The sequence below is a fragment of the Phaethon lepturus genome, unplaced genomic scaffold (assembly GCF_000687285.1).
Source record: "Phaethon lepturus isolate BGI_N335 unplaced genomic scaffold, ASM68728v1 scaffold14555, whole genome shotgun sequence".
NCBI classification, from domain to species: domain Eukaryota; kingdom Metazoa; phylum Chordata; class Aves; order Phaethontiformes; family Phaethontidae; genus Phaethon; species Phaethon lepturus.
The window spans coordinates 118287-144360 of record NW_010542814.1 but is presented as its reverse complement, the minus strand read 5'-3'; the positions used below and the strand labels follow the sequence as shown (position 1 = coordinate 144360).

General features: G+C 35.8%; 1 protein-coding gene across 1 annotated transcript in view; it reads right to left on the bottom strand.

The window, feature by feature from the left end:
* The window catches only part of ASCC3 (activating signal cointegrator 1 complex subunit 3), a gene marked incomplete at its 5' end in the record, with an annotated part of 156710 nt that overhangs the window by 19126 nt on the left and 111510 nt on the right, over nt 1-26074 (bottom strand). The window contains 3 exons of the mRNA XM_010288161.1: nt 4230-4454; nt 23264-23398; nt 23686-23797. Coding sequence (XP_010286463.1) covers nt 4230-4454; nt 23264-23398; nt 23686-23797 — 472 coding nt within the window. The remainder of the gene's footprint in view (nt 1-4229; nt 4455-23263; nt 23399-23685; nt 23798-26074) is intronic.

Sequence of the window (26074 nt, the reverse complement as noted above, 5' to 3'; positions counted from 1 at the left end):
ATTGGATATTAGGAAAAATTTCTTCACTGAAAAGGCTGTCAAGCATTGAAACAGGCTGCCCAGCGATGTGGTTGAATCACCATGCCTGGAGGTATTTAAAAGATGCAGATGTGGTACTTAGGGATGTGGCTTAGTGGTGGACTTGGCAGTGCTGGGCTAATGGTTGGACTTGAGGATCTTAGAGGTCTTTTCCAATGCAATTGATTCTGTGATTCGAAGGTCCTCATTTCAGGGCTGTGCATGTTTCCTGTGCAAACTAGTCTTTAGTTTGCAGTTTGGAATCTGCCTTCATGTCCATCTTCTCAGTGCACAGATACCCTGCTGAGATGTGTTTAACACATCATAGGTAAACACTTCTCAAAGGTTAAGGCTGAGATCCATGGCAGTTCCGCTTCTGGCAATATTAAAATATTTTATCAACGATTATACTACAAGTGGAGGCTTGCAACTGTCACATTATTTCCTAGAAGAAACTGCCCTGCTGAATCTGAGACTGATGGTATTACTGCCTCAATTATCCATTTCAATTAATGCAAATATAGGCGACAGTCTTAGAACAGCAGAATAAGAACTGATCACTGAATACATAGTCAGAAAATATAAGGCTTGACAAAAGAAGTAAAAAAGAGATTAGATCTAGCCTGTTTCACATATTCTTAGTATCAGAGATAGGAAAAAAGGTGGGGTATTGTCTTTTTACAGTAATAATTACATTCTCTAAAAATGTTAGAGAATTCATTTCATTAGAATTTTTATTCTTTGAGGTTCTTCTGCAAGGAGTGGAGAAGTGTTGGATTTTGAGCAGCTCAGCACCATCTCACTTAAACCTCTATCTTTTCTTAGGAAAAATAACGCAGACAGAGTACTAGGCTTGAAGAGAATATGCAGTCTACTGTGATTGTATTAAAGGTAACAGAGGCAATCAAAAATTAAATGACTTGCCCAAGATCACACAGGAAGTCATGGCAGATTTTCTGAGCCATGGGAACCTTCTGTGCTTTATCTACGAGAGCCTGTCACTGATAACAAACTTGCTAGTTTTTGACTTGAGCTTTTCAATGTAGAGCAGGGACATTCCTTCAGTCTAGTCAGTGCCTCAGTGGCCATTCATTACAGGGATGGGTGTGGGAGTAGATAGGCATTCACCTTCCAGAAGGTTACATATTGCTATTCCCCATATTTCTGCAGTAAGAGGGAAAGAATTCTGTATTTCATACCGGGTAAACAGGTACTAAATTTTGTTTTGCTATAATGAACTCCATCTATACCTAACAAATGCTAACTACAGTAAAACTAACAGAATAGATGTCTTCCATTTTCTATGTTAACAATTACATTCCTTTATTGATCCAGCACCACAACTCCTCAAATTCTGTTAAATGCTTATGACTTCTATGTTTCATGATGAGTACAGATCATCAGAATTCTAAAATAAACCCAAAACTCCTAAGACATCTGAGTAAATTAATTTAAGAGTGATTGCATAAATTTTTTTATTACAAGAGAGTGGAATCTTACCTGAAATCCATCAGATACATTTATCTGTCTAATGCTGTTAACATAGTTTTCTGACTGACCATTAACACTACTCAGCCTAAAGACACCAGTGATGAAAGAGGCCCAGAGGACATTGGAGGAATGGGCGGGAGGACACAACACGAATGCAAAAGGAACCATGGGAGAGAAAGCTGATTCAGGTGAAAGACAGCACAGAAGAGTGGAGAAGTTTAATAGCCTGTGATGGAAAAAGGCTTGCTTACGTATCGTGGCTAGAGATGGCACATCTGCTCTGCAGGGCACCTGGGATGGAGGCCTGCTGTATGTACCAAAATACAAGCACTTGTAAAAGCTCTTTGAAAGATCTTGTTTTCTTCTAACAGAAAAGCAGCACTGATATGGAAAGTCTGTCATTCACATACTCGCCAGCAAAAATAACAGTTTATGTTCAGGTCACAGTTTGAAGGTTAGCTATACAACCTTAACAGCTAAAGTACTTTGTAAGTAAATAAACAAAAGTTCAACATAACTCAAAAACCAATTCCCGTCTCACTGCTGAATTTTACGTTTGGTGGTGTGTGAGCGTGTGTTCACACACAGAGAGAACATCACCCACTGAATACGTTTATCAATGGATCCTTCTATGGTTCAGTTCCTTTTCTCACAACTAACATCTTTTTTTCCACCTCTCTTGACCCAGAGTTCATCAGCAGGTCAGTGCTAAGGAAAAAGGTAACAACCAATATTGAAAGTGTAACCCTGTCTATTGCTTAGATTCTGGGAACTTTAACCTCCGTTTGGAAAGCGTGACTAATAAGATGGAACAAATATTCTCCCAAGAGATGTAAACCATGCACCAACTTCAAAATACAAAAATGCTTGCATGTTTTTTCTTTTTATTTTTTTTAAAAGAGGGACTTTTTTTTTTTTAAGATGACCGTATATGTAACATTATGTTAATTAAGTTAACCAAAGGTTGGAGTGCCAAGGCACAGTATGGGATGGTATTCTTCTGAACTCTACTTCAGTTTAAAGGAACTGTTAAATATTTTAGGTTTTTTTCTTCTGAGTGTTTACTGTTTCTGAACACCTATTATGCAGTAACAGGATTAAAAAATACATTTCTTAGCATAGCAGGATAAATATTAAACAAAACAATTATAAAAAAGAATCTTTAATTTGCATTTTTCCCAAATATGTAATTAACCCCCCAAACGCTAACTCCACAAATGTCTAAATGAACTTTAAGTATGTAGCTTCTTTGAAACAAAGGTGAATTTTCTCACCTGAGCAAGTGATGTTTTTCTCTGTTAATAACTGAGTATTATGAAAAATAACTTCATACATTGAAGCTTTCAGCACCACGATTTTATTGATTTGAAATATTTGGAGTAGACTTGCATTCAAGCACTGCTGGTTCCCAAGTTTAGGACTGTGTAGCAATAACATCTGTGGTGTTACATGCTTCCTGCTTTCCTTTTCTCAATTTTAGTTTTGCTTTGTTTGATATTAGTATCACAAGCTTGCAAGTTTTGCTAGTGTAAAGTTGAGACTCACCCAAGTCACTGGACACTGGACTGCCCGTGGTATTTTGTCTATCTAGAGCATTGATTAATAATTTCTCATAGAGTGGTTTTACAAACAGGTAGGCTTGACACAATGATGTTTGTAGTTACCATATTGCCAACAGGCTTCAAACAAGATCAAAGCCTTATTCTGATAGTTGACATGTAGATTACTGAGGATATTAAAATTTGAGCTAGCAAAAACTGTAGGAAGAAAGAATTACTGTCCCTATTTTACAGATATGGAAACAGAGAAAGATAAAAAGAATAGTTTGTTGAAGTCTACCTGATCTTCAAGAACCTGTGAAGGAGTCCTTGTCCAGTTCTGCTAAAGAGAATATTATTCCTTTCTGGCAGAATCAGAGGGGAGGCTATTCTCTGCGTCAACTAGAGCCCACCCTTCCTGCTGTAACTGTAATTGCGCTTTTCAGATATGGCAGCACTCTATTCCAAACTCAAATTGCTGCTTTAAAATTCTTTTGAGGCATGCGGCTGAGCACGTGATCGTTTGTTACCAGTACTCTCCATGGTCAGTTTACTTTCTGTGGGTTGTGACTACAGTACAACTGTAAAAGTCACAAGACTCCAGATGCAATTTAAAAACTGATTTAAAAAGTGTGCTCTTTGAGTCTATGATAATTGGGAAATAGAAGACATATCTTTTCAAAAGCTAGGGAAAAACCTTCTATCTCATCTCAAATCACATTTCAAATCATGTTTTATTTATGCTTAGCAGTGACTATAGTGCTTTTGGGTGCTATAAAAATAAAAGTACTCATGGGAGACAGGTTCTTGGAGGTCAGCATAACAATCTGCAGGGAGCACACCCATGCAGGATTGACTTAATTCCTGCAGCATTCGTACAACATTCCCTGATTCAGAGATAGAAAGCTCTTGCATATGAAAGAAGAAGTGAGCCCTATGGCAACAGATGCCTCCAACCAGGGTACCACAGTCTTTTACCATAAGTTTGTTTACCTCCAGTTCTGTAAAGTGGGCATCTTTATGGACATCTTGTTCCTCTCTAAACAAAATGGTATCATACCGTGTGGTATCAGTTCTCCACAAGACTGCAAGAAATCTTCAGATTTTTCTATATTCAAAATATTACAACACACTAACAATAGTAAAACAAGAAGAGTTAAGTATTGAAATGCTTTACTATACCTGACATATTCTAATTGCTTGGTCCAGCACTGTCTTTGTGTCAGTTGCATAATCTGGACATGGCAGCATGGCGTGACTGAAGTGGGCTTGCAGCAGGAGGTGTGTTTTTGTGTGTGAGCTGTCAAATGAATGGGGATTGACTTCAATTGGAAGATGTTTTGCCAGTTCACTGTTCATCTGATCTTCATTGTGTCTCACAGGCAGATCTGTATATTCCTCAGCATTCTTAAAAAAAAAAAAAAAAAATTACCATTGTAATTAACTTCACAATAATTATTACTCCTTACTGACATTGGAAGTATATGCATTTAATTTACTACAGTTAGTTTTCATTGTTAAAATAGCAGCATTTTAATGTTTAGCAAGCGTACTTATTTATCAAGATCATGTGTGTGGGAAAACAATAGCTAGTAAAATATTCACAAATATTCACACAATTATACATTTTAATTTTTTTTTTCACATAGCTGATTTTAACATTAGAGAAGAAGAAAATAAAAGCACTGAAATAAATACATTAATTTGTTGGAATCAGTATTTGAGATGACTTTTTACAGATATCCTACCCTGGTTGGCTCACAAAAACATTGTCAGGTTATCTATAAAGAAGTCAATAATTCACATTTTCAGTTTCCAGGGTTTCTACTTTTCTCTTTGTATTCAAAACACAGTGGGTTTTAAATAGCTCTGGTAAGGTTCTTTTAAAGTATATTTTCAATATTTTGAGCAGTCAGTGTCTAAGCAACAGATGATCAACGAGCAAAGCAAAGAGCAAAATTGTAAGCAGGTGCTGAAAACTATCCTCTGTGCTCCAGAGTGGGACTAATACCATTCATGCCAAGATGAAAGCTGTCTAAGAATTTTCTCACTGTTGCAAAAAGGAGCTGCACACCAACAGGTAATCTAAATGTAGTTATGAATAGCAACATCTTTGGGGCTGAGTGGAACAAGAATGACTGTTCTAGTAGCCAGAGATGTTCATTCTCCTGCTAGGGAAATCCACTGTCTCTGAAAGAAAGAAAATTCAACAGAAACATTCTAAGAACTATAATTTAGGCTGAAAGGTCAGTTCTGTGACTTAATCGGTAATCTTTTTTCCTCCGCAATATCCTCTTGTGCATGTATGTGTACATATTCTGGTTTGGAATGAGAGTGATCTTTCTAAAGTACAAAACCTTCAAGTAAAGTAAGAGTTTTATATTATGTGATATCTTTTCCATCTGTAATTTAAGGGAGTGTATTTCTTTTGTCATAAAATAAAAAGTCATTCGGGTAGCCCGATGGGCAATGTCTTCCTAACTATGGGCTTAGCAGAGACCATTAAATTAAAGTGTTCAGGGTTTTATATTCCTCTTAAACTACAGATTTGATGATATGCATTTTAGTCTTCAATCTCCAGTCAGACTTCCTGCAAATCCATATTAATGAAATATTCACAACGGTAACCAATGCAGAGTGAGGTAAAGAAAAATGGCAATTTTAGAACACCTAATAGAACTACCTAATTGACTTGCAAAATACCGTATCCACTCATTAGTATCCTAACACGTAGAACCTTTCTTCGCAATTCCTAAAAAGAGTTATATAGCTGTCTTTCACACCCTTGGAAACGACAGCACAAAATTTTCTATTTTCTTTAATGGCACAATGAAACTACAGCTTAACTGTGATATAAATGTAAAAGGAAAGATAGGTATCAGACAATTTAAGATTTGGAAAGAAAATCCTAATGTCATTAATTTATTTCATATCTCAACTGCAGATTAGAAGTGAAGACTGACTAAAGACAACTGCTGCTTAATCCTGGATGTCTCTGCTAGATCTCTTGTGAAAACTGTGGTCATTTATTCTCTGAACCTAAGGTCACAATCTTTTTAAGCCCTATAGAACGCTGCATGTTTGCTTCACTCTTTGTATTTAACTGGCTTCTCCTTCAAAGATATTTTAAAGAGTGTTTACCAAGGAGATTTTTTACTTAGTTATGCTTTGCAGTTTAAAGTAGCAGAAAGAAAAAGGATCAGCCAAATCACTCCAGACCAACTGGTACTCCTGAAAATGCGTTTTCCCTAATTCTTCCCCAGCGCATGTTTTATTTACCTCCAAAACACTCCTCTTATTTTAAACAACTTGCCTACTTAATTTCCTGTTTGTGATCATTGACTGTAAGTAAGTGAGGTTCATTTTCTTATCTGCATCATGTAGGTAATTAAAGGAAATTGAGAATGGGTAGTGAAGCTTTTATACAACTGAGAATGAAGCTGAATGGAGGGCACTGAGGTCAGCGGAGTCCATTATATTTTTATGTGAGAGGCCAGTATGTCTGCCCTGTCCTTGTTTGCTTAGTGTAGGCTGGACAGACTACTAACTGCAAATCTGTTTCTCTGATTTGCCCAGCTGTCCTTGAATAAAGACATCTTCCATTGCAAAATGTTAAATGACAGTGATTGACAACTCTGTGATGAACTCTGCTTGTAACCCCCTGCTACTGTTTTCAGGTTGCACAAGAAAAGACAGAATAAAGAAACATCCTTTGTAACCACCTCAAATGGGCCCTGCTGTTCACTCAATATTTTTTCATTTTCGTTTTCCTTTTCATTGTGAATCTCAATCTGTTCTGCAAAGGCTATAGCTTCAACTATTCCACGGAACATATAATATGTATTATTTTAGTACATTGTATCTGAATATCGTTCTCATTTCCATGGGTGAGGAAACAGATCAAATTACATATCAAGCATTAATCTTCATTCTAAAGTCAAGAAACTTAATACAAACTTTATAGTTAAACCACAAAGCACTGCTGTGCATTTTTCTCTTCTCTTTTTTCTTCTGTTAAATCTGGACTATTGCAGCCCATGTGCGAATAATATATTTACAAGCACCTACGCAGTTAAGCATAACTTGGAGTATACCAGGAGATAACTAGGAATTTTAGCTATGGGTTCTGCAATCATGTGTTTGGTAGTCATGTCACATCTCTCTGTTCTATAGGTCTGTGATGGACTTTCCCAATAATGTCTCCTTTCGGGCATTAGAAACTCCTGCATCGTTTCAAGGGTGTAAGAGTCCTCTCAAACCTACATTTCAACCTGTATGTGATGCAGGGTCATATAGGAGATGGCAACTTGCTTTGCCAGTGAGAAATGTCACACGTAGACCTGCATAAACTCAACAGTTACATTTTACAAGGCCAAAGGGCTATTCTGATAATTGAATTCTGTTTCCTGCATAACACCAGCCACAGTATCATCTCAGAGCCCTGTCTGCAACATCCGTGTTCCAGATATGCAGCTTATCATCACCATTTATTTGAATTGTTCTAAAAGTAAAGAACTCCTCCCATTTTAAAGTATATTTTATGCAGTTTTCTGGTACTATGAGGCATTTGAAGAGTGAGACTGAACTAGAATTTAAATAAGGTATCCAACATGGCAAGTACTATGCTCCGCAGTGTCCACAGGGTTAAAAAAAAAATCAGAATTTCTTTCTACCCACAAAATGTGTAAGTTTGGCTGAAATTACTGATTTATAGTGAGAGCTGAACTATAAAATTATACCACATGTAAACCTTCTAAAATATTTTAAATCTCAAATAACTGCATCTTGCCGTCTTTTTACAAGAGAGAAGAGGATACTTGTGGAGCATAGACAGAAATGGGATCAAGGTGAGCAATGAAAGTAAACTTGAATATTTTAAGTTAAGTTCAGTCATGGGAACAGTAAAACTTATAAAGTTAATGAGTTCTAGACTTTAAACAGTAGTTGATTAATTTGTAACAATGAGGGTCTAAAACAAACCAAAAATAGTTTCTCACATTCCAGAGTTGAACCAGTAGTCTTTTCTTTAGCGATGCTGTTATTGAAACTACCTTAGAATTGACTGTTCCTATTCTTTATATAGGTACGGTGAACCCAAATCATATTTTCAACTTTAATAAACCTGCAATGTGTTTGCTCCCTTTCAAGTTTCTGATGTAGAAAGAAAAAAGAGAAAAGCATTCTTAGAAAATTTGATACCAAAATTAACAGTTGTTAAAGTATTAAAAAAACTTGCAGTAAACTAGTACTAAAAGTAACTACCAGATAATAAAAAAGGAGAAAAGATGAGGAGATGAGGATCATTTTTAGCTAATATAGTAATCTCATACTCTTAACCTGAACCTTGGTTTAAATTACATAAACTGCTGGTAGTCTGAGTACACGCTGAAGGACTGCAAAAGTCATACATTTGTGCATAGAATGAAAAATAAATAGGCCACAATGAATAAATGTGGGTTTTTTTACAACTGTTCTACAAATAACACTAATAATACATTACGAAGTATATTTTAGGTCTCTGCTATCAGAACTTCAAAGGTATGCCGATATGCAATTTATTTTTCCAAGTGAAAAAAGCATATTTTGATCTTTAAGTAACTGGACTCCAATCTTTAAAGCAATCTGTAACTGCCCTCATTTGGTTGATACCTATGTTACTCTTAGTATAGGACAGAGAAAACTCGCATGGTCAAAATAGAGAAAGAATAAGCACTGATAGTTTGCCAGTAGCTAGCTAAGTGGATAATAATGTTTTACAATATATTCACAAATTATAAATTTTTCTTTGAGGATACATGAACTTCTGTACTTAAAAACATTTGAAATTATTTCAAATTTTTATATATACATATATATATCTCCATTCATGTGCTGACAAAAGTCTCATTTCACTGTTAGCTGTACTACAAGGAAAATAAAAAAACAGCTTAACTAAAGTTCCCAATTTAATCTTCCTTTGCCCATGCTCTTCCCAAGAGCACAAGACTGTATTATGTCACAAAATAATGACACAAGTATATATTATCAAAATTATTTACATTAACCAACATATTTATACTATATTTTATCTTAACACTTTCAAGTGTGAGTTTGATTTATAAGGAAAGATGGTAAATTTATGCAGATGTCTCCTGGCAGGCAGCTGGAACACAATCAAGTTTAGGTTTATATTCAGAAAACAAATAAATGTGATAAATCATGTGCTTTAAAAAAAAAAAAAAAAGGAAAAAAGAAAAAAAGCCCAAACTGACCACTAAATTAAAAGTTGTTTTTCAGCTCACACCAAAAAGTAAAGCAGTTTGAAAAATGGAATTGGAGAAGTACTTGCTAGAATTACTGCTCTGAAAATTATATCTGTGTTAGTGATTCCATTATAAACTCCTATTTTAAGGAGTTTATTGGTAGCCTATAAATGTATATGCTTTGGTCTCAGTTTTATGGGACATAATTCAAACTTCCAAAGTTTAAAATGTTTGGGTGTTTTTTTTACTGTTAGATATAAAAGGTCTAGGACAATATCCCAGTTAAAGACAGTTATAAACATATATTACTAGTTATAAGTTTTAAGAAGAAACATGATGCATGTTTGCAAGATTCATATTATAGACAAAAAGGAAAAAAAAAAGGTCATTTCTAGCAGCTTTTTGAAGCCACTACATAACACAGGGATATTTAGATCAGAAGAAGCCCTCTTTTAGACAGCGGGCATTTGCAGAAAGTCCTTCCTCACTCTGTTTTACACATGTAAAAATATACTTTTTAAGACAAACTTTGTAGAAGTGGCATTCCAGATTTTTAGGGCAGCCTGGCAAGCTCCACTAAGCAACAGAGCAGGCTGAAGTTTTGTAGAGATCTTGAAGACTGGCTAACATGGTACAAAAGAAGAAAACAAAAATTGTCAGGCAAAATTAGTTTACATTTACTACATGATACTGTAATTCATCACAGAGAGCATTTGTGAATAAGCTCCTTGCCTTGATATACCACGTAACATCTCTCCCTGTCAACTGCAGGTGTATGCGGCAGTGCAATCAAATGGCATCCAGCATATCAGAGCCAACCCTGCAGTGCAGTTCCTGTCCCATCCCTTCCTTCCAGGGTTGGCGGCTGGCAGGGAAGGAAGGCAGAAAGCAAAGCCCTGTGCCAGCCCCTGTGCTGTGGGGCACGGGGGCATCAGCACCACAGTCCCTGGGCAGCAGCTGTCCCTGGCTGCGGAGAGGGGGGTCCCTCTCTGGCACCGGTGCCTCCCACTGGGGACTCCGCCTGCCCTAACTCTCCACTCCAGCTTGAGGAATGGGAAAACGATCTTGACACTTCTCCAGTACTCCGTCGGAGTACTCTCCACCCTCTACTTTTGTAAAAATGACAGGGGGGAAACAAACAGATGTGCATAGGATGGAGAGTAACATCCAAGGGATAAGGGCTGCTCAGTATCTTTTTGAAACAAATATTAACTTTGGTATTTAGTATGTAATTGGCGGTTAATGCATTTTTACAGATAAAAGATATGTGTCAAAAAAAATTAGTATAGAATTCAAATTGTAAAGTTAACCCAATTAACTAGCTAGGAGCAAAATAGTGAGGCTGGGCTACTCCGGGCTCTGTCTCCAGATTTAAGGCTTACCAGAGAGGGAACTGGAAATTTCCAGTTGAGCCCAAGAAGTTGAAGAAATAAAGTTGTAAACCCCACCAACATGCAATTATGTAAATCTATTATTAAAAAAACCACCACCAACAACTATCTTTCAGGCTTTAAAATGGGCACATTTCAATGAGGTGGACATACAAACATTGTTTATAAGAACAAACAAGTTAAAAGTTTTTACAATTCTTATAAAGTTCCCACATTAGTGATCAGAGAAACCATACATAATTGTATTCTCAGACTTCTCACTTTAAACAGACAAATGTTTGATTTTTGCTTTTAAATAGCTGTGTATGATAAACACCACAAATTTTACAATTACAGACATCATAAAAAGTACAAGCTAGGGCAATGAAACAGTTGAGTGATCACTTAAAAACACCCTGAAGGGTTTAGATTTCACAAGTTCACCTCTTACTTAAAACATCCAAACTACAAACTACTGATGACATTCCTGATGACCAGAGGTCAGGAGTCTGAAAGACCTTTGCCACTGCGCACAGAGCAATAGGAGGTCAGCAATATTAGCTACCAGTAGCAGAGAGCGACCTGGCAGATCTGGGAACTTCTAACGTACAAAGTTAAATTACAGACCTCTGCTTCAGCATGGAGTTTCTAAAAGAAAATGCAAGCATGCTAGCACATGTGAGAGGAAGGATTATATAAAATAACAGTAATTTGACATGGGAAAAAAGTTCTTAGGACTTCTATACTAACTTGAAAGTTGATTTTTCCTTTTTTTTCTAAAGGTCCCTAAGCATATCAGAGAAGCAAAGTTTCACTGTACAGGAAGATACAGCAATAGGTAATACAATCATTGTATTTGGTTTACCAAGTGGTAAAAAATATACTTATAGAATCATTCTGTTACAGAATAATTTCCTTTTTAAATTGCATACTTTACTAAAACATATTAAAACAAGGAATGAATTGAAGAGCAGCTGAGGGAACTGGGATTGTTCAGTCTGGAGAAGAGGAGGCTGAGGGGAGACCTTATCGCTCTCTACAACTACCTGAAAGGGGATTGTGGCGACGAGGGCGTTGATCTCTTCTCCCAAGTAACTAGGGATAGGACGAGAGGAAATGGCCTCAAGTTGCACCAGGGGAGGTTTAGATTGGATATTAGGAAAAATTTCTTCACGAAGAGGGTGGTCAGGCATTGGAACAGGCTGCCCAGGGAGGTGGTGGAGTCGCCATCTCTGGAAGTGTTCAAAAAACCGGTGGATGTGGCGCTTCAGGACATGGTTTAGGGGACACGGTGGCGCTGGGTTAATGGTTGGACTTGATGATCTTGAAGGTCCTTTCCAACCTTAGTGATTCTGTGATTCAGTGAATTCATGTGTTAACTTTCAAGTTAACTCTCTCAATTCAAGTTTTAACTCTCACAAGCCGTATTTCATAAAGTTTATGATCACAATCATAACTCAGTGCTACTTTTTTGGCCAGTCCTAATAAAAACCGTTCTTACAATACACTTATTTTTCCCCCAAATGTGTAGGTACTTTCATAGTATTAAGCCTGTACAACTTTCATACAGGTGGCTTTAGTCCACTCTCAGGTTTTTAGGTTAAATTATTGATTACAAGTAAGCTTGTAACACTTGCATGGTTTAAGGAAAAATAAATGCAAAAGAAGACTAAAGTAGGACAAAAATGAGAGCAAACATCTGAAACTGGTATGGCATACACATTATTCACCTAGAATAAGTCACTTTGACCATAGCAAATAAATATAAATGGAATGGCATAAATGCTGTAAGTGAATTATAGTGATGTGAGAGAATTATTAAATTTTATCACTGGAAATGGTATATTTGAGATTTTCGCCTCTCCAAGATGCCTCACTTTTCCTGTCATTTTCATGAGAACTCTTTGAACCTGCACATTCTGAATGCACTATCAACACCCAATTTTTTTAAAATCTTAATACCTAGATGGGGTAGTGACCCACAACTTTCTTCCTCTGTAATCTCAAGTCATATTATAGGAAAGATTTAAAACTGACCGGTTTTAGCTGTACTGAAACTAGTTGTATTGCACTAATATGGAAAAGACTTTCAGTGCATGAACTCAGTCGTGTGCTAACACAAAACTAAGAAAATCTCTCTGAGTATACATTCAAAAGTCTTATTGTCATGAGAAATCTACTTCAGTTCCATTTGGACATTTGTCCACATTTTGAAGCTAAGCTTGGCTGAATCAGCTGGCTCAGCTACTGATTGAGATGATGATAGCAATAAAAATTGTAATAGCAAATCCTGGCACACAGCTTTCCCTGGGAAAGCGATCAGTCATCTTCCATCTTTGGCTTTGATCCTCCATTGGGATCTTGCAGTGCACAGCCCAGACCCAGGGAAGAAGTTAACAGATCTCCGCATTAACTTAATGCTACTCTGCATGGAGACAGGAGTAAGTGCTACTAATTCTTTGTGTAAAATATACTGTATATGTTAATTACAAGCTGTAAAAACTCTGTGTTGAAAACTGGATTTCAGATCTGCTGACCTGTGGCAGCTCCCGTAGTGGGGAGCCACAAATACACACTGCTGCATTTTTGTAGTGGATTAAATTCCGGATCTAGACTACTATGTGACCAGAGACAAAAGGGAATAAAAAGTTCACAGGCGCGAATACCTGTCATCATGTGGTGAAATGACTAGCAGCCTCTGTTCAAGAGAGGCTCAAGCCCAGAATAATAGAAGAACAATATGAACTGGCAGAAATATATGGGAAACTTGGAAGGTGCCTACACGCACAATGTCTTTTCAGCAAGCCAATGCTACTGGTGTCACTCTGAGCACTTTTAAATGAAAATAGTTTAATATAATAATAAAAAAACACAACTGTAAGAGGAAGTGACAGCTGCTGCAAGTAAATTTCAATAAGGGTAGTTCCCTGCTGATAAAACTGGCACATCTCCACTCATTTCAGTGTAACTATGTGGATTAACATTGCTTGAAAATCTGACCCAATGTTTTGAAGAACTCAGGAACTACAAGGTAATGCAGAGATGGAAGACACTGATCATTACAAGGGTGGGGAAGAGGGGTAATCACTAAGGAAACAAAAAAGTCAGTAAAAGCAAAAGTATTTGAAGTCTATTAAACAAATAGACAATCTGGCAATGTTTTGGTGTGCTTGATTTGAGAAAGTTCTATCAACAGTTCTGTCATGAGTGACCAGAGGCCTGATACAGTGAGTAACATGGCAAAAATGCACACTTGACATTAACAGAATATCCTATTACCTGAATGGGATGTACCATGCATTACTAGGGCACATCTACCCCTTTTTGGGTGGCAAGTGAAATTTTTTCTTGGTGATGTTCACTGCACACAGTAAACTCAGTGTTCCTACACAGACTTATACCATGTCTTTTCTACCTGTAAATAAAGGCATTCATCTAAAGTACACTATAAGAGCTGTTTTTAAAAAAACAAAACTAAATGGAAAGATAACTGTCGATATAAAAGAGTTGCAGATATTCTGGTGTAAAGTTTTAAGAACTTCTTTTAAAAGACAAAGAAAACAGAGATTTTCCGTACCAGATGTCTAGGAAGATCCCATTTGGATTTGAGCTACTTAAATTTGCAATCATGTATTTATACATCTAACAGAGCTTCTGTTTCCCCTAGAATCTGAAAATTAACTAGCTTTGTAGCATCTTCCTTGATCTGCCACCCGTGCCCTGAGGATTAGAGACTCCACCTGAGCTTGTTTTACAAGCATAACAGAAAAAATTAATCTCTGCTGGCAGCGATCCCACTGGGATACTGATGAATAATGATATCCCTCTCTTGCTGCCCTCTCAGTCCACTAGAAAAGCCACTCTAACCCAGCAACGTGGAAACCGCTGAAACCATTCCAGCTGTGGATTAGCAGGCAGTCAAGCATCCATCTGTTCTGTGTGAATCAAGAGAAAGCAAACATGCATTCTTATAGCTAAAGAAGTATTAAAAATTAGCATCTTATATGACTGCATACAGTAAATATTAAGACAATCATATACAAAAGAAAATATAATCTATTATCTACACCTCATGTTTACATTTGCTTGCTGCCTTAGGCAAATGGTAAAACAGTTGGAATTCACCTCATTAATCTACAGAATATTGTGCATTCAATGATTTAATAATTTTATCTTAAGATAAAATTTCTTAATATTGTATGCATCAGTTGTACCTAAAAGTATTTTGTAAGTAGTCATGCATATACACACTAAACAAATATAAGCAAACATAGTACCATGCCTTCACCTTGACAGGAGAAGGATTTGAGAGACCTGTTGTGAGAGGGATTTTAGCTATTTGCTAAGGTAAGAGGAATAGACTTGAGATATTTTCCCTTTCTGAAAACTAGTAGTTTGAATAATATCTGTTGGCTTGCTAGTCTTTTCCACTGGAAGACAGAAAGGAATGGCATGTTGGTATGTGGGCAACTCAATCAAACAGGTGATGTCTGATTTGACTCTTCCATGGGAAACACGACAATAATCTATTATAAACCAAGGAAAGCTCTATTTGAGCATCATCCTAGACAAAATTACTTAGAAGAGTGCATAACTTGACAGTTTTCACATACAGCAATTCCAATATTTTGCCAGATGCCTCGCCCACATTCATTAAGCTGCAGAGGAGAAGAAAATCTGCAACTGTTCTCTAAAAGCAAGCTTACTATGCTATACCAAATGGATAAATATATACATTAACTTTTTCAAATGCTAAGAAAAGTTTTGGGCTTTTGGTAGCAAAAGTCCCTCTGCAATTTATTCTTACATTATAGGTAGCATGAGCTACCGAAGTAACTGTTAAATAAAGCACCTTGTAAATACCAGGCAAGTAATAGGCGAGAACGATTTCTTAAAAGGTCAGCTGTGATAATACATAACATCAACATTTAAAATAAAATCCAACTTTCTGAAGCTAGCCAGGTTCCATAAGAAAAAAAAAAAGAAAAGAATGAGACAAAGAAAGAATCTAAATGTAAATAGGAAAACACAAGTGTCAGATACTTTATTAAGAACTGATCAGTAATCCTCTTAACGTCTTTTTTTTTTAAACTACCATGCTAAAGGAACAATATATGCTGGATACCAGTCTTGTAATTATTTCACCCAAAACAATCCTTATCCTGAAATTTCTGTTCCAATCAGACAACAAAATGCCATCCTCTTTCTTAACAGTTTTACAAGTCTGAGCAGTAACTTCTTTGCTGACAGAGGAAAACATTTGTGTGCATTTAAGCAGCAGTCAGTAAGGCCGAGCTGGTGTCACTAAGTGAACTAAATTCTGTGAAAACAAATTCATCAGCACTACAATTGTAACTGCTGTAATTTATAGTACAATAGTATAATTCTATCAAAAGCAAAAGCAATAATTAGAAAACAGTGAAGACAAAAGAACTGCAGGCTGCAGAGGGCCTAAATTTGCCTATCGTCCTTTAATTACAAATTGGGAGGCACAAAGTAGGTAGAACTTGTACTGACTTGCTAATGGCACACCGAGCTTGTGAACCGCCTTCTGGAGCACTTGGGGCATGAGAACCCACAGCCATTTATCAAAGCAGCATTGCATATTATAAAATGTTCAGCTTTACCTTCATAAAGATGTAGTTTAGAACTTCAGTTTTGTTTCAACAAGCACAAACATTATTTCAACAAATGTATTGTATTTTTGAAAATAGAACCATATGACACGACTGCTGAAAAAAAACCATTTAATTTTCAATATGAATACTTTGCAAAGTATTGTCTGCATGTGCACAACTATGCATAGATTGAAATTTCGCGTAACGATGATCGCTACAATTCTAACTGTCAAGAGGTAAGTAAAAGACTTTTGTGCTAAAATAAAAAAAAAAAAGTGCATGGTTGAATTGCCTGCAGCTTTAAGCAGCCAGCTAAACCAAGCTTGCTATGACTGAACTTGCTTCTAGCATATATACCAAGGACAAGCACTGATTTGCCACAGATGGCAGCCAACGTTCACATTTGTTAAGTACAAGACCAGGATAGTACTCCTATCTCTCTACCAGATAAAAGTGCAATAGCTTCCTGGCTCATCAAAATAGTTTTCACTGGTATACATGAATGTTTTGTTGCTGTAACTACATCTATAGCTCCTGTTAAAGGAATTTATTTCCTCATTTTTCTGACAGAAGCAGTTACTAAAGCAGCTGTTTAAAATGGGGATATAGCCTGAGGCTACTGGCTTCCACTACCACAGCTATATACACTTTCATAAGTTTTTCCCTTGGACGTTACACTGCAATCAAAACAAATTAAAAAAAATAAAGATACTATATTATTTCCAAGATAACCGTTCTTGTCTTATGGCCTACCTCGTGGGAAATGTACGTTAGAAACCTTTAACTTCAACTTTAAAATAGGTTTTATTTTAAATTTCCTGAGTGTTGATTCCGTTTTTTAAACTGGAAAGTAATGACAGAAGTTGAGTAAGAAGATTGGAGGGAAAAAAAAAGGAGATTTGTTAATTGGAGATCAGAAAGTCATGTATATTGGACATGGGAAGGTTTTATATTTTCTGGTTTTGAATGTAATTCTTTTTTATTGATGCCATAAAAATGAAAGACTTATGCTATATTCAGTTAGCTGTCAGTGGTGGGCATTGTCATCTTGATTTACCAACTGATTGTGCTTTTCTGGAAAGGCGGGAAGCATATGATGCTTTCAAACTAAAAAACAAACAATCATTTGGAAAAAGGAAAATAAGAAATAATTGTGTCATGATGTTACAAAAAATTACTATATTCAGGTTACTACAGCAACATTCAAAACTGCTCCATCTACTGGGACTCGATAAAATCAAGACAAATTTAATGTGTGAGTATTCTTGTGTGGAAGTACTCTTTCTGCTAAGTACAAGACATTTTAAATATACTGGATATAGATGATGAAATTTGGATGCTATTAAAATTCACTGTAGCATTTTATTTTCATGAAGCCAAATATAATTTTCACATGTAAACTATTTTATTAAACACACGACGATACTATCTAGCCGTTCCAAGTGGGAACTGAAGCACAAATGTTTTAGAACATTAAAATCCAGAGAAAATAAGCTGTATAAAAATTAAGTAAATGATCCTGGAAATGCCTGTGGTTAGGATGACATTTATGTATTGAACAGTCCTAGATAAGGATTTATTGTGAAGAAAAGATTTAATGGTAAGAGGTAACAGCTTTCTCCTATTATAAGGGTCACAAAAATACGCATAATGGCTGAGGCCTGTTCCTATTTGTAGAGTAGCCATGGCAGTCATGTTCATATTGTTGAGAATGAACAATATATGTGAAATAAAATCTGTTAAGTTCTTTAAAGGTTAGTATGTAACATAATTGCTTTTAATTTGATACAAAGTTTATGTAATAAAGTATTCCTATTCTTGACACTGAAATGCCATATTTAAAAAGAATAACATAAAGAATACCGTCTTGCTATACTTTTATGCCTTGAAAAAAATCATAGTAGTACCTTTAATTCTTTCTAAACGAAATGTAAATATAAATTCAAACCAAAAAATGACTGACTTAGGAAGAGTGTTCTAATGTTTTTCTGAAATGGTTTATAGAACAGAAAACCAGTTTTATATGGTATATTAAAAAAAACAAAAGCAATGTTTCTGCCATGGCTTGCAGAGAAAACATTACACAAAACAGCTCACATTAACTTGTTCTTGGACAATATTTTTGTAACTTATTAATTCCTCCTTCCGTGGCATCTAACTGGAGACCAGTGGAAAAGATGGTTTATCACCGAGTCAACAACCTTTGTGGCCCCTTCATGGAAGACTGAATCAACAGCTTAAAGATAGAATCCTGCTAAGGAAATAAAATTATTTTAGACTGAGAGTGTAAATATTCACAAAGACTCACATATTTCCCTGGTTCGAATAGGATGTGCTAATGATGACGAACAGAAAATAAAGCTATAGGGTAACTGAGGTACCTTTAATCTCATAGTACCTAGCAGGTAATGAAAGACAGATAAGGTGTTAATAACTTTACTCTTTTGTTATCTATGTATCTGGGATGGAGAGCGCCTGTTTCATGAACCGCCTCCTTCTACCTTCCAAATCTGCTACTCGAGCAATGCCAGTTTTTCTGCTGAGTTACAAAATACTTAGTCTAATACAAAGCAGTGTAACAAAACCATGTCAATTATCAGAAAGAAATATAGGGAAGAGGTATGTGGATACCAAACTTAGAAGTCCATGTTTATATCACAGAAGGACGGATACCAAGTATCTTATCTTCTCCCAAGTAACTAGCGATAGGACAAGAGGAAATGGCCTCAAGTTGCGCCAGGGGAGGTTTAGATTGGATATTAGGAAAAATTCCTTTATGGAGAGGGTGGTCAAGCATTGGAACAGGCTACCCAGGGCGGTGGTGGACCATCACTGGAAGTGTTCAAAAAACATGTGGATGTGGCACTTCAGGACATGGTTTAGTGGGCATGTTGGTGTTGGGTTGATGGTTGGACTTGATGATCTTAAAGGTCTTTTCCAACCTTAGTGATTCTGTGATTCTGTGATACGTATGCCCCAGTATAACACAAATACCATGCTGTTCTGTCCCTAAGCTCCCCAATTAGAAAGCAATCCAGCTCTTACAACCAGTTTACATGAACGAGAGCAGTAGGCACAAGAAAGCCAACCAGTTCTCTCTTGTAGGTAGAATTCAAAAACAGAAATAAGAGACAACATGAAGATAAAACAAGGGCTGAAAGATGGTTCTCCCCTTCACTGTCTAGCATGAACAGCTATAACAAAGTATTTGCTCTGTAAATAAGAATATTAACCAGATAACTAGATAAGTGTAGTAACGAATCACTAAAAATCATCATCGCAGTCCTGATCAGTCAAGACAGACCTCCTTTCCTCAAGGTACAAAAAACCTAAAATTGATTTAAAAAAGGTTTGTGGTGACTGCTGATTTAGTACAGAAAATGACAAAAATTATCCCAAAGCATCTCTCACTGCTTTTTACCCAGACCTCTGTGCTAATCTCTGCACCTAACTTTCAGAATAAAAGGAAACAGTCTTTAGGTACCTCAGGGAAATCCAGCCTGTCAGTAATAATTCATGAACACTTTCTCATCAATAATACTTAATGCAAGAAGCACCATAACTCAACAGTGATTAAGCTCATTTGGATTACTACTGTCTGAAGCACGGTTAGGAAAGTTTTACAGAAAGCTCTGTGGAAAAGCATCAAACATTTTCTCTCAGAAAAATTACAGGTCCACTAGCACAAGTCAGTTACAAAAGTAACTGAATCTGAACTTTGCCTGCTAACTGCAAACCCAAGACAGATTAAACATCTTGAGTACAGATTTACTGAGAGAAGAGAAAGAGGGGATTGTACCCCACCTATTTGTATCACTTCTTACTGTATACTTCCAACATAACTGCAGGGCTATTCCCATGTGCCATGTTCCTGTTCATGTTATGGATACTTCAACCCCTAACCTATACTGAAAAAAATTCATTTGATCTTGCAAAATGTTGGCAGATGATCAAATGAAAAGATAAAATAAAAACAGAGAAAAGAACAGATACTGGAGAAGACTATGAATGGTCTTGACTACTAAGTGGAAACAAATCTTGGTATCAAGGGACTTTTTTGAGAGACCCATCAGCACTAGAAACAGGATGACTCAAAACTACTTTTTCAAGTGAGTTGCAAAGATTCACTGATAATTCACTGGTGAATGATCCTGAATTCTGAACACTCCCATCAGCATGGCAAAACACCAATCTGAAACTCAAAATCCCTTAATCAAACTCACATTTAAAACCCTTAATACAATCATTAATTTCTGAGTTCTTGAATGCAATTTTGTTTTTTTCCTGGTTTTGTTTTAAACAAACTTTTGCTCCTTTTCAAGTTACACAGTGACAATTTGGTAGACTCGCATATATCCCATTTCAAACCCACATCATCAGTATTTTCTTTGTTACAGTTGTACACTTCTGCCTTCCTTATATACATCAGGCAACTTGTAAATGTCTAAAGGTTTGCAAGATTATGAACAACGCCAAAAAAAAAGACGACCCCCATGTCATATCTACAAAATCCTGCAACTACATTTGAGAAATGTTTTGGATGGTTATTCTTAAATAACACAGTCCAAAGTTCAAAATTTTAAAACTGAGTGATCATCAGAATAATCACAATTATAATTAGGTTTTGCAATGATAAACAGGCCTTTTTGTACTGTAGCTACAGCTTTCAGTTCCAGCATCATTAAGAGATTCTTCAAATTACTTTTTAAATATCCTTTTCCCTCAGGATTTTCACTTATACCTAATTAGACTACTTACCCCATGCCATGTAATTCCCCATTGCCAAAACTGCTAAATGCTTCAGTAAGAAGGAGGAGGGCACCAGTGGAGCAAGGCAGATGTAATGTCATTGGTTAACAATAGAGGTGTGAAGCAACTGCCGTAATTATAAAACTCATTAATTCACAGTATTTAGGAGGAAAAAAAACCCCTTGGCAATAACTCTGTTGAAATGGCAATTCTTCTCAACACTATATCAGATTGAAAAAAACATTTCAATTTACATCTTCAACAAGACAGAATAGTAACTCCACTAGTAATTATGAAAATCAACATCTGCATAAAAAGTAAGGAAAAATTTTCAGCTATAATGGCATCCAGCATTCATACAGTCTTTTCATCTTTCAAATTGACACGTGGCACATTTTGACCCCTAACTGATTTTATTTTTAGTCTCATTCCTCTTAAGACTGTAAATGGACAACTTCCAGACTATATTTCCAGGAAGAAAAAATGAAAAAGAATTAAAGCAAGGTTAGTGAATTTTAAATTTTACAATCTCTGCCCAGCAGTAGGGCCCTATGTTTCATCTACAACAGAAATATTTGCCATTTACCTTTGTGCTTCATGGATGCAAGATGTTTAAATAGATGAGGAGCCCTGATATAAGATAGACAGTACTAGGTTCTGCTTCCATCACTCATCTTCTGTATGTTGCTCAGTGGCTTAGGCAGTGTCATAAAATGTTCCCCATCTCTGCTAATGTTAGTCTCAAACTTTCCCTGTCCAAATTTGTCTGAAAAAAAATTCTGAAGTGTCTAGGCGGAGAAAATTTTCTCTGGAGAGAAGAGATTTTAAAGAGACAGCAGCTGGAGTAAAGCTCTCACCTTGAATACTCAAAATCATATTATTTAACTTCTTTTCACTAGTGGGTATTTCTTTTTAAAATTTCAGTTATTTTACATACAACATATATAGGAATTGTGGTTGATTATCACTTTGAATTCAGCCAAACATACTGAATTTCATGTCATATAATTTGCACTGTTTTCTGACAACAGAACAACAGATATTGCAGGCTCAGTGATAGCAACAGATATTGCAGGCTCAGTGATAGCAATTCCCCTATTTAGGCTGTCTAACACTTTTCATTATAAAAGATTACTGTGGCCTTTATTTCTGAGCTGTAACAGTCCGAATGTTTGCAGCAGGCGATTTAAATTTATCAGAAAGAAAGTCTCTGTAGTAGAAAAGTGGCTTTCCTAGTGTCATAAAACACTGATCAGGTTTTGTTGAGATGCAAACTGTTGAACAGCACTATTTTTTTTTGTTTGTCTTGTCAGAGAAATTTTGGCAGCATGTCAAAACAATAATGAATATAAAAGTAACACATAAATACTGTAAGATGGGACTCTGGATTTTGAATTTAACACTTGGAAATCAGAATATTAAAAAATTTGGGACACTTGTATAATGTATATAACAGAGACTATAATCATAAGTGGGCAGAAATAGGTTTTCCTGGGCAATATTCAGGCACTTCTTGTTTTCAAATATGTGTGTACAAGTACAGTTATACCATTTTGAAAAAGAAGATTTTGTAAATATAACTACTTAAGTAGTTAAAAAGGGAAATGGAGTAAAACCTGATTCTTTTATGATGAGAATGTTATACTATCACGCTGCGTTGTACACTGTGTCTTCAGATTTGTACCCTAAAATCTTTTGCCTTGCATTGCACTTCTCTACTAAACAGTCACTAGACTAACTGTATGAGCTGTCATTATAGCAGATTACAACCTCAGGGATCGTGAGGTGGCTGAGAGAAGGAAAAGGCAGCAATTTAAGAAACAGGTCTTCCCTGGATCTCTCCCCCACTTCTTAAAGCTGCTGTATCTTCCAGATTGTCCCAGTGCAAAGCAATGGCCCTGGTACAGATTTAGGATGTTGATATGCAGTTATTATTTTAGCATTTTAGTATTATACCTAACTTATAAAAAACCAAATATCAGATTTGTATAGATCCTGAACATTATAAAGGGATGTAAGAAAACAGGTGTATAAAGTAATTTTGATGTACTGATTAGATGAAACACTTGAAACATCAAAAATTATTCAGGTATGTTACTCAAAACAACAAAAAATGAAATTACAGATCAGGGAAGAAAGGCTTTTCTTAATTTTGGGGTGTTTTTTCAAACACTTGTAAGTGTCTATAAAAGTCATGAGGTACATTATGTTTAAGTTAAGAAAATCCAAGCACTTACTGTTAGAATTAAGAGCAATTCTTCAATGTTGCTTTCAGGTTTCAACTGATCTTTGAACATCCCAATGGTTGGATGCTTCAAATAGTAATAGGAAGCAATGCGGCCGTATGTCAGAGGTTCAATGCTGCGATTATCCTATTAGAAGAGGAATCAAACATGCATGGTTCTTACATGGTTCAATACAAATCGTTCCTACAAAACTGTAAAATAAGACTACTCTATAAGAGAGAACAGCAAAAATGATTTAATGTCATAATTTAGCTGCAATCCCAATTAAGCTCAGTTTTCAACCTAAGTCTTACAAACAGCTAGATGCAGACAAACTCTAACATCTTACATCAGGAGCCTATATGTATCTTGCTGTTTCCAACTTTTAGGAGCATGTATCTTACTGAATCTTGTAAGGCACAGATAGGTCTTACCTCTCCAATTTCAATACAGTAGGAGCATTCCAAATCAAAGAGGGACTTCTCAACAAGGCTTGAGAGGTACTTATTCATAGTGTCATGGCTCACATCATCCAAGTTATAGTAACTAGATAAATTGAAAACAGATGCATTACATGAATACGTTTTACGCTGCAGATTTTTAACAATAACGCCTTGTAGGAAAACTTACAAGGCTGCTATAATACACACAAATACTTGGAACAGCAAATATCCACATTAAAAAATTAAACACAGAACTATTCCCTTATATAGTCTAAGAAATTCATGATTCTTAAATGGTTTGTGGGAGTAACCAACATAATACAAACGTACATATGGGAAGATGGTAACTTATCTGTCTATTAATAGAAAGGTTGATACAAACAGAACTGGGCTGGCTGAATTTTGTTAGTGGGAAAATTTTCCTGATTGCATAAGTATATTTTCCTGATTATATAAATATGAAAGTGAACAAGCAATACTAACACAAGTAACAGTGTCATGAAAAAGTAACCTTACACCAATACAAGTGTTGGTGTTTGCTGTTATATTTCCATGTAATTTTATTCTCAAAGTTAAAATTGCTAAAAAACCAGAATAGGGTAATTGTCAATGTGGTGACTTCACATGTTCATTTTTAGGTAGAATTGTTTAGGTAAATTATATATAGTAACAATGGTTCTTAGTTATCTGTATGAAGGAAAATATTTATAAACTGTGCCAAAACATATTGTTATGCCAGCGTATAAAAAGACCCAGTGACTGACGTTTGCACTCCTTAACTGTAGAATTTCAGCTGTATTATAAGATTCGTACTCGCACAAACCAACATAATTTCAGGGAGAGCTTTTACCTAGAAAACTCCAGATAAAAATGTGGTAAGAACTTGTGTCCTAGATTCAACAAAGGCACCCATTCAGAAAGCAACAATTAAGTTCAATGAGCAGTAAAGAAAAACTGAGCATACTCAGAAAGTTTAAAAATTCAGAATTTAAGCAATTAAATCATGCAATTTCCAAGTGGAATTCAAACAAACAAAGAATTTGATGATTTACTGAAATGTTAAAAAGCACAGTAAATAGAGTTGTCCCTCCTTGTTTAATTCTGTAAAATCTTGTTGCACAAATAGACTACTGAGATTGCTGCAATGATGAGAGATGCTCCTTTGTTCACACTAGCTGCTTTACTAAAATTTCCTACTGTTACAATGTACTCGGCATCCCCACTGGAAACAATACCACATGCTGTAATGGAGAGTGGATTCTTTCAGTGTTATTTTGTGCAGGTGAACAACAGGCTGCAAAACTGTGCTGAGATTAATTTTAGCTGATTTTACACAGTTACATCTACACCTGAGTTAGTCTTTTTAACTCCCTTTACTGCCAATTGAGAGAAATGTGCACTTGCAGAATGCTATTCATCTGAAATATTTTCTATATCTGCTTTAGGGTGAGGGGAAATGTAATCACTGACAAAACCAAAGAACTTTAGACAATCAGTTCAGTTGTTGATGCTATATTTGGGCAGATGAATCCCATTCTCTGATTTAAGCTCTATTTTGTTTACTGTAATGCTGCTGTTAGCAAATTTCAAAAGATGGAATTGCATTTTTATATACAAGCATCCTTCCATGACTGTTTTATTTACAGAATCTGATTTGCATTATTATTTCCTTAAACAGAGTTTTTAACATTTGTCTTTTTTAATAGCAATAGCGTAACTGAAAAAAGGCTGCATGCTAAATAGCAGTACAGTAATTTCCAGATTTTTTTCCCTTGTTATTCATCTCAAATTATGAGATTAATTCTCTGATGCTTCTAATGTTCACTTCTAATTAGGTAAAGTTGGAATAAAACACTACTACCATAAGAAAAAGATTAAAAAAAAATCTGTTCTGATAGCAGGAAACAGTCAGCTACATGACACAACAACGAAGTGTATATATATGGCAGTGGAGTATTCAACTCTGATATTTTATATGGGTTCACATTGAGATGATCTCAAATATTTAAAACATAGCTATTGTCCAAAAGAAAACAAAACAAGAAATATTTACATTGACTAAAATGTTTTTTATGGTAGACAGGCATACATTATCAGCCTTATGCAAAGAAAATTTATTTGTAGCAGAAGTACTCTAACATTGAGTTCAATGCAACTTAATTTTCATGAGTCCCCTTTTAAATTTACTGATATAATATAGTAAGGATAAAAAATGGTCAATATTTCCATGTGCATCTTTTATCTGGCTGACATCTTATCAATGAACACATTTAGATTCTGTTTATTAGCAGAAATTACTTTATAACATTTTGTTTACCTTCTGAAAATAATCGAGCAAATTAATTACCTAAGCTGTTTAAGGATGTGAAAAGATTTTCTA